At 45.2% G+C, this 15,142-nt stretch overlaps 1 protein-coding gene across 1 annotated transcript in view; it reads left to right on the forward strand.

Moving 5' to 3' along the window:
• The window catches only part of GALNT2 (polypeptide N-acetylgalactosaminyltransferase 2), a 188,090-nt gene that overhangs the window by 140,071 nt on the left and 32,877 nt on the right, over positions 1-15,142 (forward strand). Inside the window, exons 4-6 of the mRNA XM_055308792.1 lie at positions 11,573-11,671; positions 11,892-11,959; positions 12,198-12,263. Coding sequence (XP_055164767.1) covers positions 11,573-11,671; positions 11,892-11,959; positions 12,198-12,263 — 233 coding nt within the window. The remainder of the gene's footprint in view (positions 1-11,572; positions 11,672-11,891; positions 11,960-12,197; positions 12,264-15,142) is intronic.

Consider the following 15,142-nt stretch of genomic DNA (forward strand, 5'->3'; position numbering starts at 1 on the left):
CATTTCTTGTGCTGTGTCAGGATACTTTAAGCAAAAAAGACATTTTATTGGGGCACCTGGGTGGCTCAGTGGTTGAGCGTCTGCCTTTGGCTCAGGTCATGATCTCAAGATCCTGGGATCGAGCCCCACATCAGGCTCCCCACAAAGAGCCTACTTTTCCCTCTGCCTATGTCTTTGCCTCTTTCTCTGTCTCTCATGAATAAATAAAATCTTTTTTTTTTTAAAGAAAGACATTTTATTGAATTATTTAACAAGGAGGTAACTCCTCTAAGAGTTGCTTCTGCTGAACTGAGAACTGTCCTCACCGCCATAGTCAGCATTTTTTTCAGCCTCATCGTCTTTGCCTTCTGGTTGTAAAAAGGCTGCTGTAGCTCCATGCATCACAATCACTTTGAAGACAGGAAGTCAAGGGGTCAAAAATGCTCTTTTCTTTAGTGGCCTATTACTTTTCTGGAAGTCTGCCCAGCAGACTGTTGTAATCCCTGGACTAGAACTAAGTCATGGCTATTTGTGACCATGACTGAGGTTGGGAAAATGAGTTTGTCTTGAGGCATTCAGGATTTACCTCAGGGGCTTGGCAGTTCACCCAAAGCAAAATCCGGTAGAAAGGAACAAGACAAGAGAGGGTGGTTTTTGCATTAATGAGAAGGATGTATCTTTCTTCAGGTGTGCCTAGAGGCATCCCACAGAATCCAGAATCGTAGTAGAGTCAGAAGGACTGAACGTAAAATGTAGTAACTGTCAGTGTCCGGACATGTTAAAAAACCTTATCATTCTTTACCATAATATGCCATTCTGTCATCATCTAGAAGTTGATGATTTTTCCCGAGATTCCAGAATTGCTGTTACATTTAACATGAACCAAGGATTAGGGAACCAAACAAATTATCCTGACATTGGTTGGAAAAAATATGCATAAGACCTGTCAAGACCAACACTGGGTGTTTGGTTCTCTATATGGAACACTGATAGACTAGGCCAGAGGAGCAATTAAAATAGTGAATCTTCTCTTTCAAGGTTACATTCTTTTTTTTTTTTAAGATTTTATTTATTTATTCATGAGAGACACAGAGAGAGAGAGGCAGAGACATAGGTAGAGGGAGAGAGGCAGGCTCCTCACAGGGAACCTGATGTGGGTCTTGATCCCGGGATTCCAGGATGACACCCTGAGCCAAAGGCAGATGCTCAACCTCTGAGCCACCCAGGTGTCCCTCAAGGTTACATTCTTACACTTTTTTTTTAAGATTGTATTTATTTATGTGAGAGTATAAAAGACAGAGCATAAGTGGCAGAGAGGGGGAAAAAGGGAGAAGAAGCAGACCCCCTACTGAGCAGGGAGCCCAATTGGGGCTCAGTCCCAGGACTCTTGAGATCATGACCTGAGCCAAAGGCAGATGCTTAACCAACCGAGCCACCCAGGCTCCCCTTTTACACTTGTCCAGTGACAGAACGAGCTGTCTGCCTTCATCCTTATAAGCGAAGGGATCTGGTGCAGTCTTCAGTTGCTAGTCATAGGATCGTTATGTGAAACGTTATCTGTGTATGACAGTCAACAACATAGAGCAATTAACTATATCTTTGAAAGAAGTGGTCCCTTCAAACATCATCCTTGACGGCACATCGCTTTCTCCTACCAAGTTTGAAAAGTCAGAACTGCTGCTCGGTGGCCACCCAGACTCCATTATTTTGAGGCCACAGCTGAAAAAGAAAGATCCAGGGCAGAAAAGAAAGCCCACTGCCTGAATAATCCCCAAAAGGGATACTCTTAAGGATTGGCCACTTCAAGACAGTAGGGAGCAGATAAAATAAAAGCACATCTCTTCACGGAGCACTGAAAATAAAAACTCAATCTTTGGCAACTTGGAAACAGAGGTGGTGTCGTTGAGCAGGACAGTTGGTGCCTCGTGGCCCAGGGGAATAGGCAAGGGGCAAGAAATGGAGCATATGGTTCTTATTGTCTGATAAGCAGCATGGGCTTCCCTCCAGAGGGGACAACCTTTTCCCTGGCATCAGGAGGAAGGAAAGTTTGAAGTCCTGCACTTTCCATCTCTGCACTGACCCCACCAGAATGGTGACCTGAGTGGATGGCTGAAGTGTCCTTGGATGCTCTGTGAAGCTCAGATGGCTTCATACAGGGCTGTCATTTCTGCAACTTTCAATAACTCTGGACTCCTGAAAAAGTTTTCAGTTAAAATTTAGTGCCTGTAAAACTGGAGGCAGTGAAGGGTAGATGATGCCCTTTGAATGAAAGAAGGCAGCAGGCAGCAGGTAGAAACCTACTGTTTTCCTTTCCCAGGAGGAGAACGCCTGTGGATCCCGGGTGCCCTTTGCTGTGGCTGGTGCTGAGCGTGAAGTGTGTGTTGGTGCGTCATCTGCCCTCCTGCCCCAGGGGTGTGTGTGCTTTTGTTTCTGGAACCCCTGGCTTTCCAGGGGTGTCAGAGGACTTCACAGGGAGTGTGGTCAATAAGACTGGCTTGAGTTTCCCGTGCCACAGTGAGGATAAATATTTTGTTTGAGGACATGGCTCCTATTTCATATGAAGTGCAGGATACAAGAACCTGCAGAATTCAAGAGAGCTGTTTTAGACTAATTTCAAAGCAAGACAAACCCATGGTGATTAATGGGGCTTATTCAAATATCCTGCCAACTAGATTTTTAAGAAGCTTAATTTCAGATGGGTTCTTAAATGTCTCAGGATTTGGTTCTCTTCAGCATTAAGAGACCTCCGTAGAATAAGCTCTCTAGCTATTAGGACTGATCAGAAATTAGTTGATTAGGTGGAATATTGTGCCATGATCGCTGGAGGATTATTCAGAGTGTGTTTTAATTAAATGAACACCATACAACAGCTAGTTAGCTTTCTTCTTCTTTTTCTTCTTCCCTTTGAATTTTTCCTTCTGTTCCATTTCCAACACCCCTTCCATGCCATGGTGTGTGCAGCCTTCCTCGAACTCCGCAGCAAAACACACCGTGAACTTGGCCATGGGAGGCTGATCGTCTGTGGGCAGCCAGAGAGGAAGCGCCTGGGGGTGAGGGAGGCATCCCACCCAGTCTGGCCTATAAATGCTCTTCATGCTCTAAAGGTCGAGGGACAGCCTGTTTCAAGTACATCCCACCTCTTATAGTGTGTCCAGACTTCACGTATGGGCTGGGGCTTATTCCCGGGGCCCTGGATGTGTCAGGACCTTAGTCCAAAGGCCTCAGACTTGACTCTAAGTGTCAGGCTTCACAGCCGTGGTAGAGCGTGAGGAACGCAGCACTGGTGGGGTCCTTACATGGTGGACACTGGGACTCAGGTTGAGGTGGAGGGGGAATGGGAAACCAAGATCTTTTAGAGAAGTGGTTTTTAACCTTTGTGCTATGTGGTCCATACCAGAATTGGGTGTATAATTCCAGAGCTCCTCACAGCTCTGTGTCGGAGGCCCGTTGTCCCGCAGTCTTCTGCAAAGCTTCTGAAAATGAGGCCCAAGAACAACCTGCATCATCTTCACCTGGGGAAAAGGGGATCTTCTAAAATCAGAATCTCAGGCATCACTCAGACCTACTCAGGTGGGCAGGCATTTTAGTACTCCCTTCTGAAAGTCTGACACGAACTGTCTGGACCTTGTGATCAGGAGTCCATGCCAGGGCAGCTGCCCTGCCCCCCAGATCCTTTGGCATCTTGAGTGAAGAGCATGTGTCCAGCAGGTGCCTGCACCCTGGTTGGCCCCAGCCTGGCAGGTGCCCTGGCTGTACAGCTTATATGGGAAATGCCAGGTCACGTGGGGACAGCTGTGTCCCTCAGGCTGCCAGAATGCAGACAAGGAACAGACCCGCCCTTTCTTCCCTTTGAAATGGAAATCACGCACATGGTCTCTGTGGGTGAGCAAAGGGGACAAATGTGCATTCGGGGCCTCTTGGGGTCACCTGCTGTTCAGAGCCTTCCTTCCAGCGTCCTGGGTGTTAACATCCCTACACACACACACACACACACACACACACACACACACACACGTCTCCAAGCACAAGCAGCAAGCAAAGGGGCTGGAAAGCAACAGAATCTGCTTCGAGGGTTTTGAAACGTCCTGGCCTTGCTGTCTGAGCTTGAGCCTCATACATTCTCCTGGTTTGTCTCACCCGGCCGGCAGGGGTGCGTGGAGGCTGACGCTTTCAGGCGCTGGGTCTGTGGGGACAGTGTGCTCAGAGCAACCCCAGGGCTCCCTTTGTGGCCCTGTCGCCCCAGGGCTTGGCCCTTGGTGTGTACTTTGGCATAGGATGGTGATATGTGCCACTTCGTTCTTTCCTGGAGTTAAAAAGCTAATCATTACACCTCAGGCCACGTCTCCCCATTTCACCCTACCCTCCTCTTGGTTGAGGACAGAGCTGTCTTTGTTTCTCGTCTGTAAATTTTGATTGGATTTGAAGGCACCTGTTTTTTCCGTAGGGTAACCCAGGCCCACTCTGTGACTCAAGAAGGTGGGAGTAAACTTACTCCGTTGAGGGTAAAACCTCAATAGCAGAAGGAAGGACAATGCAGGATAAAGAAAAATTTAATGAACTAGTAAATCACAAAATAGGCAGGATTATTTAAAGCTTGATCTTCAAAAATAGGAATCTTCAAGAATACTGATGAATCAAATAAAGAAAAACCATCATTAAATAATATTAGGAAAAACGCACAGACATTATTATAGATACAGTAAAGCTTGTAAAGACCATAAGAAAATAGTAAGTACACTTTTATGCAAATAGAGGTGACAAACTTACATGGAATGGATAGTTTTTTAGGAACATGGAAGTTACCAGAATCACTCAAGAAATAAAAAATATTAATAAATACAAGCCATGGGGGAATCCCTGGATGGCTCAGCGGTTTAGCGCCTGCCTTCTGCCCAGGGCGTGATCCTGCAGTCCTGGGATCGAGTCCCACATCAGGCTCCCTGCATGGTGCCTGCTTCTCCCTCTGCCTGTGTCTGCCTCTCTCTCTCTCTCTCTCTCTCTCTCTCTCACTCTCTCTCTCTCTCTCTCTCTCTCTCTCTGTCTCTCATGAATAAATAAATAAAATCCTTAAAAATAAATAAATACATACATACATACAAGCCATCAGCAATAAAAAGTTTGCCTTCCCCAAACTGACAAGGCTCAAGTGGGTTTACACAGGTTTACTCAAGTGTTCTATACACAAGCCAGTTTAAAGAATAGAAATGAAGGAAAGCTACCCAGTGTGCTTCACGAAGGCAGGAATACCTTGCTATGAAATTGGAAAAGGAAGGTATAAGAGCAGAAACTTGTAGACCAATCACAGTTATGGTTATATATTCAAAAGATCTTAACAAAATACTCAAAAATCTAATATTTAAAAAAAATCATAGCCAGTTAGAGTTTATTTTGGGACTACGAGAATGACTGAGCAACAGAAACTGTATGAATACAGTTGACCTTCTCAGTGGATTAAAGAAGCAAAGCTAGGGGCGTCTGGGTGACTTGGTTGAGCATCTGACTCTTGGTTTCAGCTCAGGTCATGATTTCAGGCTCATGAGATCAAGTCCTGTCTGCATCTTGGGCTCCATACTCAGCATTGGAGCCTGTTTAGGATTCTCTCTCTCCCTCTGCCCCTCCCCCCGCTAGCACACATGCAGGTGTTCTCTCTCTCTCTCTCTCTCTCTCTCTAAAATTAATAAATACAATCTTTTTTAAAAAATAAAGAAAAGCTATATGACCAATTTAATAGATGGAAGAGGGGAAAAATCAGTAAAATGTAGCACTTAACAAGGGAATTTCCCTAACCAGATGAAAGGCATCTATAAAACATCCACAGCAAACATTATGCTTAATGATGAAAATTGTGATTAGATTAAAGATGGGTTGGAGGCAGGGATGTTTTCTACCCGTTTTTTAAAATCGCATGTTATGCTGCAGCCCATAATCACTGCCTTACCAAGAAAAGAAGCATAATATATACAAGAAATGAGAAAGAAAAGGACAAAATGTGGGTGAATTGATTAGTGGAAAATCCAAGAGAACCTACACACTGTCAGAACCAAGAAGAGAGCCCAGTGAGATTGCCAAGCACAACATCCACCTGCGAAATCAAGCACCACACCAGCCTGTCAGCAGACCCCACTCTTTATAGGAAGCAGAATGTAGGAATGTTAGGAATAAATGTGACAAAAGATATGCACAACTTTTTTTTTTAAGATTTTATTTATTCATTCATGAGAGGCACACAGAGAGAGAGAGAGAGCGGAGCAGAGACACAGGCACGGAGCCTGACATGGGACTCGATCCTGGACCTCCAGGACCACACCCTGGGCTATAAACCGCTGAGCCACCTGGGCTGCCCATGCACTTTTCTGGAGAAAATTAGAAAAGTACAAAATGTAATTGACTGGGGCTCTCGGCTGGCTCCCTCAATGGAGCACGCAACTGTTAATCTTAGGATCCTGAGTTTGAGCCCCACGTCAGGTGTAGCCATTACTTAAAAGCAAAACAAAACAAAAGCAAAAACAGTAAAACATAATGGAAGAACAAAAAAAAAACACCCCACTCAGTATTACAAGGATACAAATTCTGTTCGAATTAATGTAGGAATTCAGTACAGTGTCAAATGGTGCTTTTTCTCATGGAATTTCAAGAACTGATCTTTAAATTCAAAAGGAAAGGCAGGTGGTCCCAAATAGCCAATAAAAAGTCTTGAAAAATCATGGGCAACCTGCCTTGTCCGATGGGAGGACTTCCAGTTGAGGCAGTGTGGCGTGAATGCAGGGTTACATGAATAGGTGAACAGAGCAGAAGTGGAACCAGAAATAGATGTCTGCATATAAAAAATGCGGTGTGACAGCAGTGACATTACAAATTGGGGAGGAAGTAATGAGCTATTAAGTGGTGCTAAGACAACGGATCATCCACGTAAGAAAAATGAGATGACTTAGTCCTACCATTCATAAAAATGTAAATGGGTAGGTGGAGAACATAAATGTGAAAAGTATTTGTAAAAGTTAAAACATCTGGAAGAAAATCTATGTGAATGTATCAGTGACCTGAGGTCATGAGGACAATTACCCCAGGGCCACAGTTTGAAAAACAAACTTAAAACATATGTTGGACAGAAGACATCACAAAATTAAAGGATCTGCCACAGGCTTGGACAAGACTTTTACAACGCATCTGGCTGGCAAAGGATAATGTCCAGAATATACAAATTCCTGTCATCAGGTTATAGTGCGGTAAAAATCTCATCAAAAAGTAGACAAAAAATATGAGCAGGCAGTTAACAGAAGACTCCAGTGAACTTACAAACGTATGGACAGATGTGTGGCTCTAGGAACTGGAGAAATAAAAATCGGAATCCTAAGCAGCCATTTCATACCAATCTGCCTGACAGAATGAAAACTTTCTGACAGTACCAGGGGGTGGTGAGACCATAGAGCAAGATGAACTTGTCCTTGTGGGTAGGGGTGAAACTTACAACAGCCATTTTCCAGCGCCCTTGGCTGTCTCAAGTTCAGATGAAGAAGTACATAATCTCTAACTACCAGTCTCACATGCAAGTAGGTAATGCCAAGAAGCCTTCTCAAGCGTGCAAAAGACAGTGTCCGCTACTCCATTATTCCTAATAGAAGTTGGCAATCCACGGAAAAGGTAAAATGTATTGTGTGCCTACTGTGGGAAGCTAGTCAGCAGTGAACTTGAAATTAATAGAACAACGTGTATCAAAGCAGGCATATTCCCACAAGGTGCAAAAAGCAAGTCATGGTGCAACGTCACCCATATAAATTTCAGATATATGCAGAGCAATACTACATACTATTTATGAATATGGACATATATAGTTTATTAAAGACCTACTTGGGGTAATGAAGTACCAAATTCAAGTTGGTGGTTACTCCCGTGAGGATGGGGTTTGAAGTAGGAAAACCACAAACTGAACTCCAGGTTGCTACAGAAAACTCTGTGCTGGGCAGCCCGGGTGGCTCAGCGGTTTAGCGCCACCTTCAGCCCAGGGCGTGATCCTGGAGACCCAGGATCCAGTCCCATGTCAGGCTCCCTGCATGGAGCCTGCTTCTCCCTCTGCCTGTGTCTCTACCTCTCTGTCTTTCTGTGTCTCTCATGAATAAATAAATAAATAAAATATTAAAAAAAAATATAAAACTCTGCTAACCTCCACGTTCCTGTGACAGGCACCAATGATGCACAACCGCCAAATGCGTATTCCATTGCATTACATTATACTGACCTTTCCCATTTTCATTGTTTTTTTGCATATATTTTTATTTGATTTTCCCAGTAACCATGCAAGATTGTGAGGACCATCTTCACAGTTGACAGAGGCAGTAACCAAGGCTACCACAGGCTCTTAGCAGAAATACTAGACCAGCCAGGGTGATGGTGAGCCATGGCACTGGGGTAGAGGAGAAACTACACCTTATTAAACTTTTCCATTATTAAACAGAGACCCTGGCTTCCCCGTGCATCTGGGGATACATCTGAAGAGGTGTACTGGGTTCTTGGATCAACTTTATGATGAACCCCAAATACAACACCCGCATCAGAGAAAAGTCGGGCCCAGAGACAAATTCACTCTTCAGAAGGTCTCGGAAGCACATGGTGCTTGAGATCGACTATTTCTTCCATTTCCAGCCCCTTAAAAGTTCGAATATTGATAGCTCTGTGGTCCCAGAGAAATTTAAAACTAAATTGAAGATTAAAAAAAAGTCATGTTTGTGTTTTAAGTGTGTTATAGAAAGCTACCTGAGTGATCACTCTAGTAGCAGACCTGTGGGGACTCATGCAAACTAGAGTCCCAGGCATGTGACCAGAGCCCAGGTTCGCTCCCCAGGCATCACATCGCTTCCAGCTAGCTTCAGCTGGGAGAACAAAACTAACTGCAGACTTGTCCTGCCCCTGACTTGAAATAAGCTGCGGTTGGTACTCCATTCCCCAAGAAAGCTCAAGTATGAAAGTGCCCTCGGCAGCCAAGTCCCCTGATGAGTGGCTATATCGAGCCTCCTTTCACTCGCTCTGGAGTAGTGAAGACTGGTTGGCACAGATAGGACTCTTTAAATACAAGATTTATTCTGTTTCTTTTTAAAGAAATTCTTCACTCTCCCCCCCCCCACCCCCTACTTCTCTTGGCTCAGTGTGAGGAGTTCGGATCTGAATCCATACACGTCCACACACACATACACTCCTAACTCATGCGGTGTAAGCTGTTTCTCAGTTTTTGCTCGTTATCCCTCTTTGCCTTAAAAATGGGATACCTCTTAAAAAGGAGCTGCTTCCCAACTGCCAAGTCCTAGCAAAATTGGGTGCCTTATGAATATGTAGAGGAGTTTTAATAAAACGATGTGGATGCAGCAGCCCTCTGTGTTCAGGAAGATGTTTCCAGGGCCCCCTGAGACTCCTGGTGCTCACGGAGAACACAGAGGAAAGGAAGCCGAGAGAATAGGACATGATTGGATGGGTTAAGTTGACTACGATTCGAGGAGAAAAAGTGCTTCCCTGTTTGAATCCTCTCATGGCTGGGTGACTGGCACTCGGTGAGCAGGTGAGCCTAGATGGGGTGCGTGCAGCCCACTCCACTCCGCACTTCCCACCTGGCTGGGTGGCGCTCACTCACTGCAGAGGGTATTGCCCTCCTGATGCTAATGCTACTCGTTAGCTTTGCGGATGGAGCTCCGGGGAATGACAGTCCTCAGGAATTTGTTTATATGAACCTTCCAAATCTAACAATTGGTCAGTTCTTGAAATTGAAAGACAAGGAACTTGCCCATCCATCTACGTGTCATGAAAGATGTGGCTGTTGGGAGCCGGAATGAGGTGTACCATGTTAATGGCCAGCATGCATTTTGTCCCCCAGGCAACAATGACTAGTATATTATGCTGTTTTCTCATGATGAATGAAAAGCAAGCTATCCAGATAACCAGAATAAACAAAAGAAGTCCACTTTGTGATTGTGACCTAATTGCTTCTTAATTGCAGTGCTTTTCTTGCTCCTTTTCAAAATGTGCTCCTCTGAAGTTGTTTGCCCAGTCAGGAGGGAAAATTAGTGTCTGTGGACCATTTGCCTTTCACATGTACCCATTTGTGTGGAGTTGCTGGCCATTGTGAGTTGCTTGCACAGCCACGTCAGGCCTTAACTGCTTAAGTGCTGAGCTCCAAAGATGAGTTGGTTTTTTTGTTTTAAATCTGTCTCCTTTTCCCAATGATTCGCCATTGAAGAGAGGTACCTTTAATTCTGGAAGCGGATCGCTCACAGCTGCGGTAAACTGCGTTAAGAGCTAACGGGTAAAAGGAGGTTTTTAAAGTGTTTTGGCCCCGTGGAAGGTTCTCAGTTTCTTCCATGCTGGTGGCAGTGTGCTTCATGGCGTGAATTACAGGGACAGTCTACAGATCACAGAGACCAGCCTGGAGGGGCCTCGCTGTGGGGCCAATGACAGGTCCCCACCCTACTGCAGGCTCACAGCAAAAATTTTTCACTCTTTGGACCTTGGGTATAAAAAAAGACGATTCGAGAACTGTTTCCCCGCAGGCTAAAGCTTCTTTACTGTCTCCCCAGCCTTTTTTCAAGCCGGCATCCATGGTACCATCATTTTAATAACTCTCTGAATGCACTTAAACCCCAAGCTGACAGCTGCCTGGTGGTCCTGAGAGGCTGTAAGCCCACCCCGGACGTATTTCTCTGTCTCTGGAACCATCACCTCTATGCTGGCATGTTCTCTGTCCATGGGGCCTCCTCTGAAAGGTCCCTTGTGATGGATTCTGCTGAGCTGCATCTATACCTTGATGGGTCACTTCTTTCTCTAGCGTGGGGCCCTTTAGCATCCTCAACCTAGAGCAGCAGTCCTGTTTTTTTAAAAGAACCATTCCATGTCTTTGCAGTCTTGTGTCTGTTTGTGGAGACCAGACCTAAGAAGTGCCTTGTTTTGACCTGCCCCTAGTTTATCCCTGGCTGCTCCGATCGACTTCGTTCAGAGGCCGTCCCTGGGGTCTTTCAGTACTCCTCAGAGTGAGAGGCGAGAGCGGGCATGCTCAGGTTCCCATGGGCCTGGCCCTCACCCTGCCCCAGCCTGGCAGGGTGACAGACATGCATCCCTGTGGCCCTGGGTTGGGAAGGGCAGTCATCCGTGCCTGGGGACCGAGTCAGGTTCCACATGCAGTGCTGCCAAGAGTCGCAGACGCCTTACGTGCTTGCTGCCGAAATGAGAAAAGAACATCGACACGAATTTGGTTCCACCCCTCAGAAATAACCACTGTGAATTGTGAAAAGCACATCTCTAGAGGTGTATCTGCATGTGAGAATAAATGGGACTTCACTGTTTTAAAACACGCTTTTTTTTTTCAGCGTTAGAAAGATGTTCTCAATATGTTACTTTTCGCCAAAATCATCTTTTAAAATGTAACTCCGGTTGTGTTTTTCTGTTTCCTTATGTCCCGCCATCACTCTCTCTCAGAATAGACCAGTCCCTTCTGCAGATAACCAGTTTATCCCAGAGTGTCCACCTTTGCAGGTTGGGCTGCTTGTGCTCTCCAGAGCCTTCCCGAGGCTGGTCAGGGTCCTTCATTCAGAGAACCATCTTTCTCTCCCCTTAGGTGTCAGCGGAAGCAGTGGCGGGTGGACCTGCCAGCCACCAGCGTGGTGATCACGTTCCACAATGAAGCCAGGTCGGCCCTGCTGAGGACAGTGGTCAGGTGAGGGCAGGAGATGCCACCCATTAGACCTACAGGAGGTTCTCCCTGGCAGGGATGCTGGCCACAGCCCTGAGACCCCAGCACACCTGGGCTAGGACTATCTGTGGGGGGACAGGCAGGTCACTAGCACAAGGAGTGGCCAGTAGCTTCTCCAACCAAGGATTGGGACCACCCCAAATGATGCCCCTAAAAGGCCTCCATTCTTTATCTGTTTCCTCAGTGTGCTTAAGAAAAGCCCACCCCATCTCATAAAAGAGATCATCTTGGTGGATGACTACAGCAATGACCGTAAGTACTGAGTCTGACTCGGCCCCCCTCCCCAGCCCTTCTCCTGGATGCCAGCTCTCCTTACTGTGGGTGCTAATGACGAGTTTCCTGAAAAAGCCAGAAGTCAGGGCCACAGAAAGAAGAGGTGCCTCTTCGATGCCCCAGGAGCTCCTCCACCCACAGATGACCGAGAATCACAATCCTTGAATACGAACCTTGTAAATGAGATTCCAAATGCCCTGCTTCTTTCTCTCCCCAGCTGAGGATGGGGCTCTCTTGGGAAAAATTGAGAAGGTGCGGGTTCTCAGAAATGATCGGCGAGAAGGTAAGACTCTTTTTTCTTAATTCAATACCAAGACGGTTGAATTCTGACTTTCCCAAGCCCAGAGATAACTTAAAGAAATGTTTCAGCTGAAAGCACAATTAACTTCCTAGTCTTTTTGTCTGTCTCTCTCTACCAGAGCCTCCTGGGAGCCTCGCCCAGCAAAGCCTAGGGAGGACATTCAAAGCTTAATTGAAATTGTTTGTATACTAGGGCAGGAGTTCAAATTACATTTTTATTTATGTATTTAGAAAATTGGCTCCTCTTTTCCTTTTAGAACCTAGGAAGTCTTATCAGTCCCTGGAGTACGAGAGTTTAGAAGAAAAACAAAGATTTAGCAATGAGAAGTTTAATGACTCTATGCTCCAGGCATCTGATAAAATAAGGGATTCAAGTTTGACAGCTCGCTGAAGGTGAGGCATCCCAAGAAGGAAGATAACACTGCAATTACATGCTTATTGGATCTTGCAAATGCCAGCTTCAAAACCTGCTGTCACTCTTATCTGCTAGAGCTGGGCTCATCGAGTTGACTTTATTGGCAGTTATAAGAGAGACTCCAAAGGGGGAAAGTATTACTTTGAAGTGTCTGGAAAGGAAGCTAAAATCACAATGTAATTAACATCCAGTGCATCAGTGCTGTTGGAGGGCACGGTGTCTGGATTCTAGGCTCTAGCATCATCCAGAGAAATCTGTCAGTATAGGAAGATGCACAGATTTTACACGTGCCCTTTGGATTATATGAGAATGACTGTTGGCCCTGGACTGGTGCTTGCATTCCCTGACCAGTGTATACTCTTTCTTCTGATTCAATGTACAGTCCAGCCTGAGTCAAGCAATGCAGTCTTTCTTAGCATGAATTTTCAGCCACGATAAAGTGATTGAGCCTGTTAGGACAGTGCCCTCAGCACCGTATTTTAACCAACTAAAATTGTCAATCCAGATGTTCAAGATACATAGACAATGGGATCAGCCTTGCTCCTAAGCAAGCTCTATTCACGGGACTCACATCTGTCTCCCAAGCTTAGAATAAACCAAAACCTTGAGATCAGACAGAAAATCTTGAATTCTATTTGCTCCCAAACTGCATAATGACTTTTTGAATTTAAACCCAAAGTGTCTGCTAGCACAGGAAAAAAAAAAGAGGAGGAAAAGAAAGAAATTATTTTTCATGTCGGCGTTTTATAACTGACAGATCACTTGCTTGCCTTGTCAGAGAGTGCCTTCAGCCTCAGAAATCAGTGCGTCTAAGTACTTCAGGTTAGGATGTTCATTTGGGTAAGAGCCCATATTGATGCTTTGTTTTGAAACAGGATGAAGAGGGGCAGCTGGGGGAAGGCAGAGGATGGGAAGCCTGTATGGAATAAATGAAGTATGCGAGAGTTGAGTGAGAAAATGCACGCATACAACTGCATGTGTGCTTGGGTGTACCCGTGTGTGTTTGTGTGTGTATCTCATATATTTAAGCATATATACAGGTGCCTATAGTATTACTACTTGATGACAGAAAATCAGTTGTCTAAGGTATTATGGCAGTGAAGGAATGGCTGTAACCCCATTTAGTGCTGGGGATTTTATATGCCAGTGAGTCTTCATCTGGCTCTTTATTAGAATCAGCTGGGGAAATTCAAAGATGACCAAGCCCTTCTAACTTGGCAGGACTTGTGTGCCAAATTCTGTGTCTCAGGGCTGGGCTGGTTACCAGCCAAACTCTCTGTTCTTTCTGCCTTCTGGATTGTTCTTTCCTTGGACTCCTTGGGATCCTCCACACTGTGCCTGACGTTCAGGAGTCGGCCAAGAACTTCTGGGGAGGTTATCACCAGACTGGGGGCTAACCTTCTTTCCCAGATCTCCCCCTCTAGAGTCCAGCCACTGTAAAGACCCTGAACTCTGTCCTCTGACACCACAAGCAAAAAACGTGATGTTGTGGTGGATCATAGAGTAACCTCAGGAGAAACAGCACATACACAGGGACTTCACTCCATGTGATTTTCTTCTTTGATGGACTGAACCCTCTCTAGTTTCTGCATGCTCCTGACTGCTCTCTGGCCCTTCCCGATACTTGCTTCCTATGTTTTGATCAGGGTTTATAACTGTGCTCTAAGGAAGGGTATGCCCAGTACAAATGGATTCTCTTGCCTTTGCAACACCAGGCCTGGAACCTTTGTCTCTTCCTTCCTGTGGTGTGCAGCTCTGTAAGAACCATTGAACACCCATTTTGATGACTGTGTATAAAAGAACTTAAAACACTTGTCCTTACTGGTTGTGAATAGTCATGTTATCTTCATAAATAGTCATCCCCCGTTGTCCACAGAATACGTTCCAAGACCCCAATGGAAGCCTGAAACCATGAGTAGCATGGGACCCATGTATACTGTGTTCTTTCCTATGCATGCATACCTCCAACAAGGTTTGAGTTATCAATTAGGCACAGTAAGAGATCAACAACAATAATAAAGTAGAACAATTGTAACAGTATACTGTATAAAAGTTATGTGCATGTGGCCTCTCTCAAAATACCTTGTTCTACTGTACTTATCCTTCTTGTGATGACATGAGATGATAAAATGCCCACGTAATGAGATGAAGTGACACAAGTGACAAAGTGACGTAGTGTCAGGCCATTACTGACCTTCTGACGATACATCAATCAGCAGGAGGATCGTCTGCTTCCAGACTGCAGTTGACCATGGCTAACTGAAATTGTGAAAAGCTAAACCACAGACGAAGCAGGGGGTACTGCAGAGAGCCCAGCATGAAGAACAAACACCATTTACAACCACCTTGTTTAGTGACACATATACTACTTGTGATAGGACTTGGTGTGGTAGTAAACACTGTATATTAGGAACAGATCACAAATACATGATAAATGGTATGGTTGG

Source organism: Nyctereutes procyonoides, unplaced genomic scaffold, assembly GCF_905146905.1.
Source record: "Nyctereutes procyonoides isolate TBG_1078 unplaced genomic scaffold, NYPRO_anot_genome, whole genome shotgun sequence".
NCBI lineage: Eukaryota > Metazoa > Chordata > Mammalia > Carnivora > Canidae > Nyctereutes > Nyctereutes procyonoides.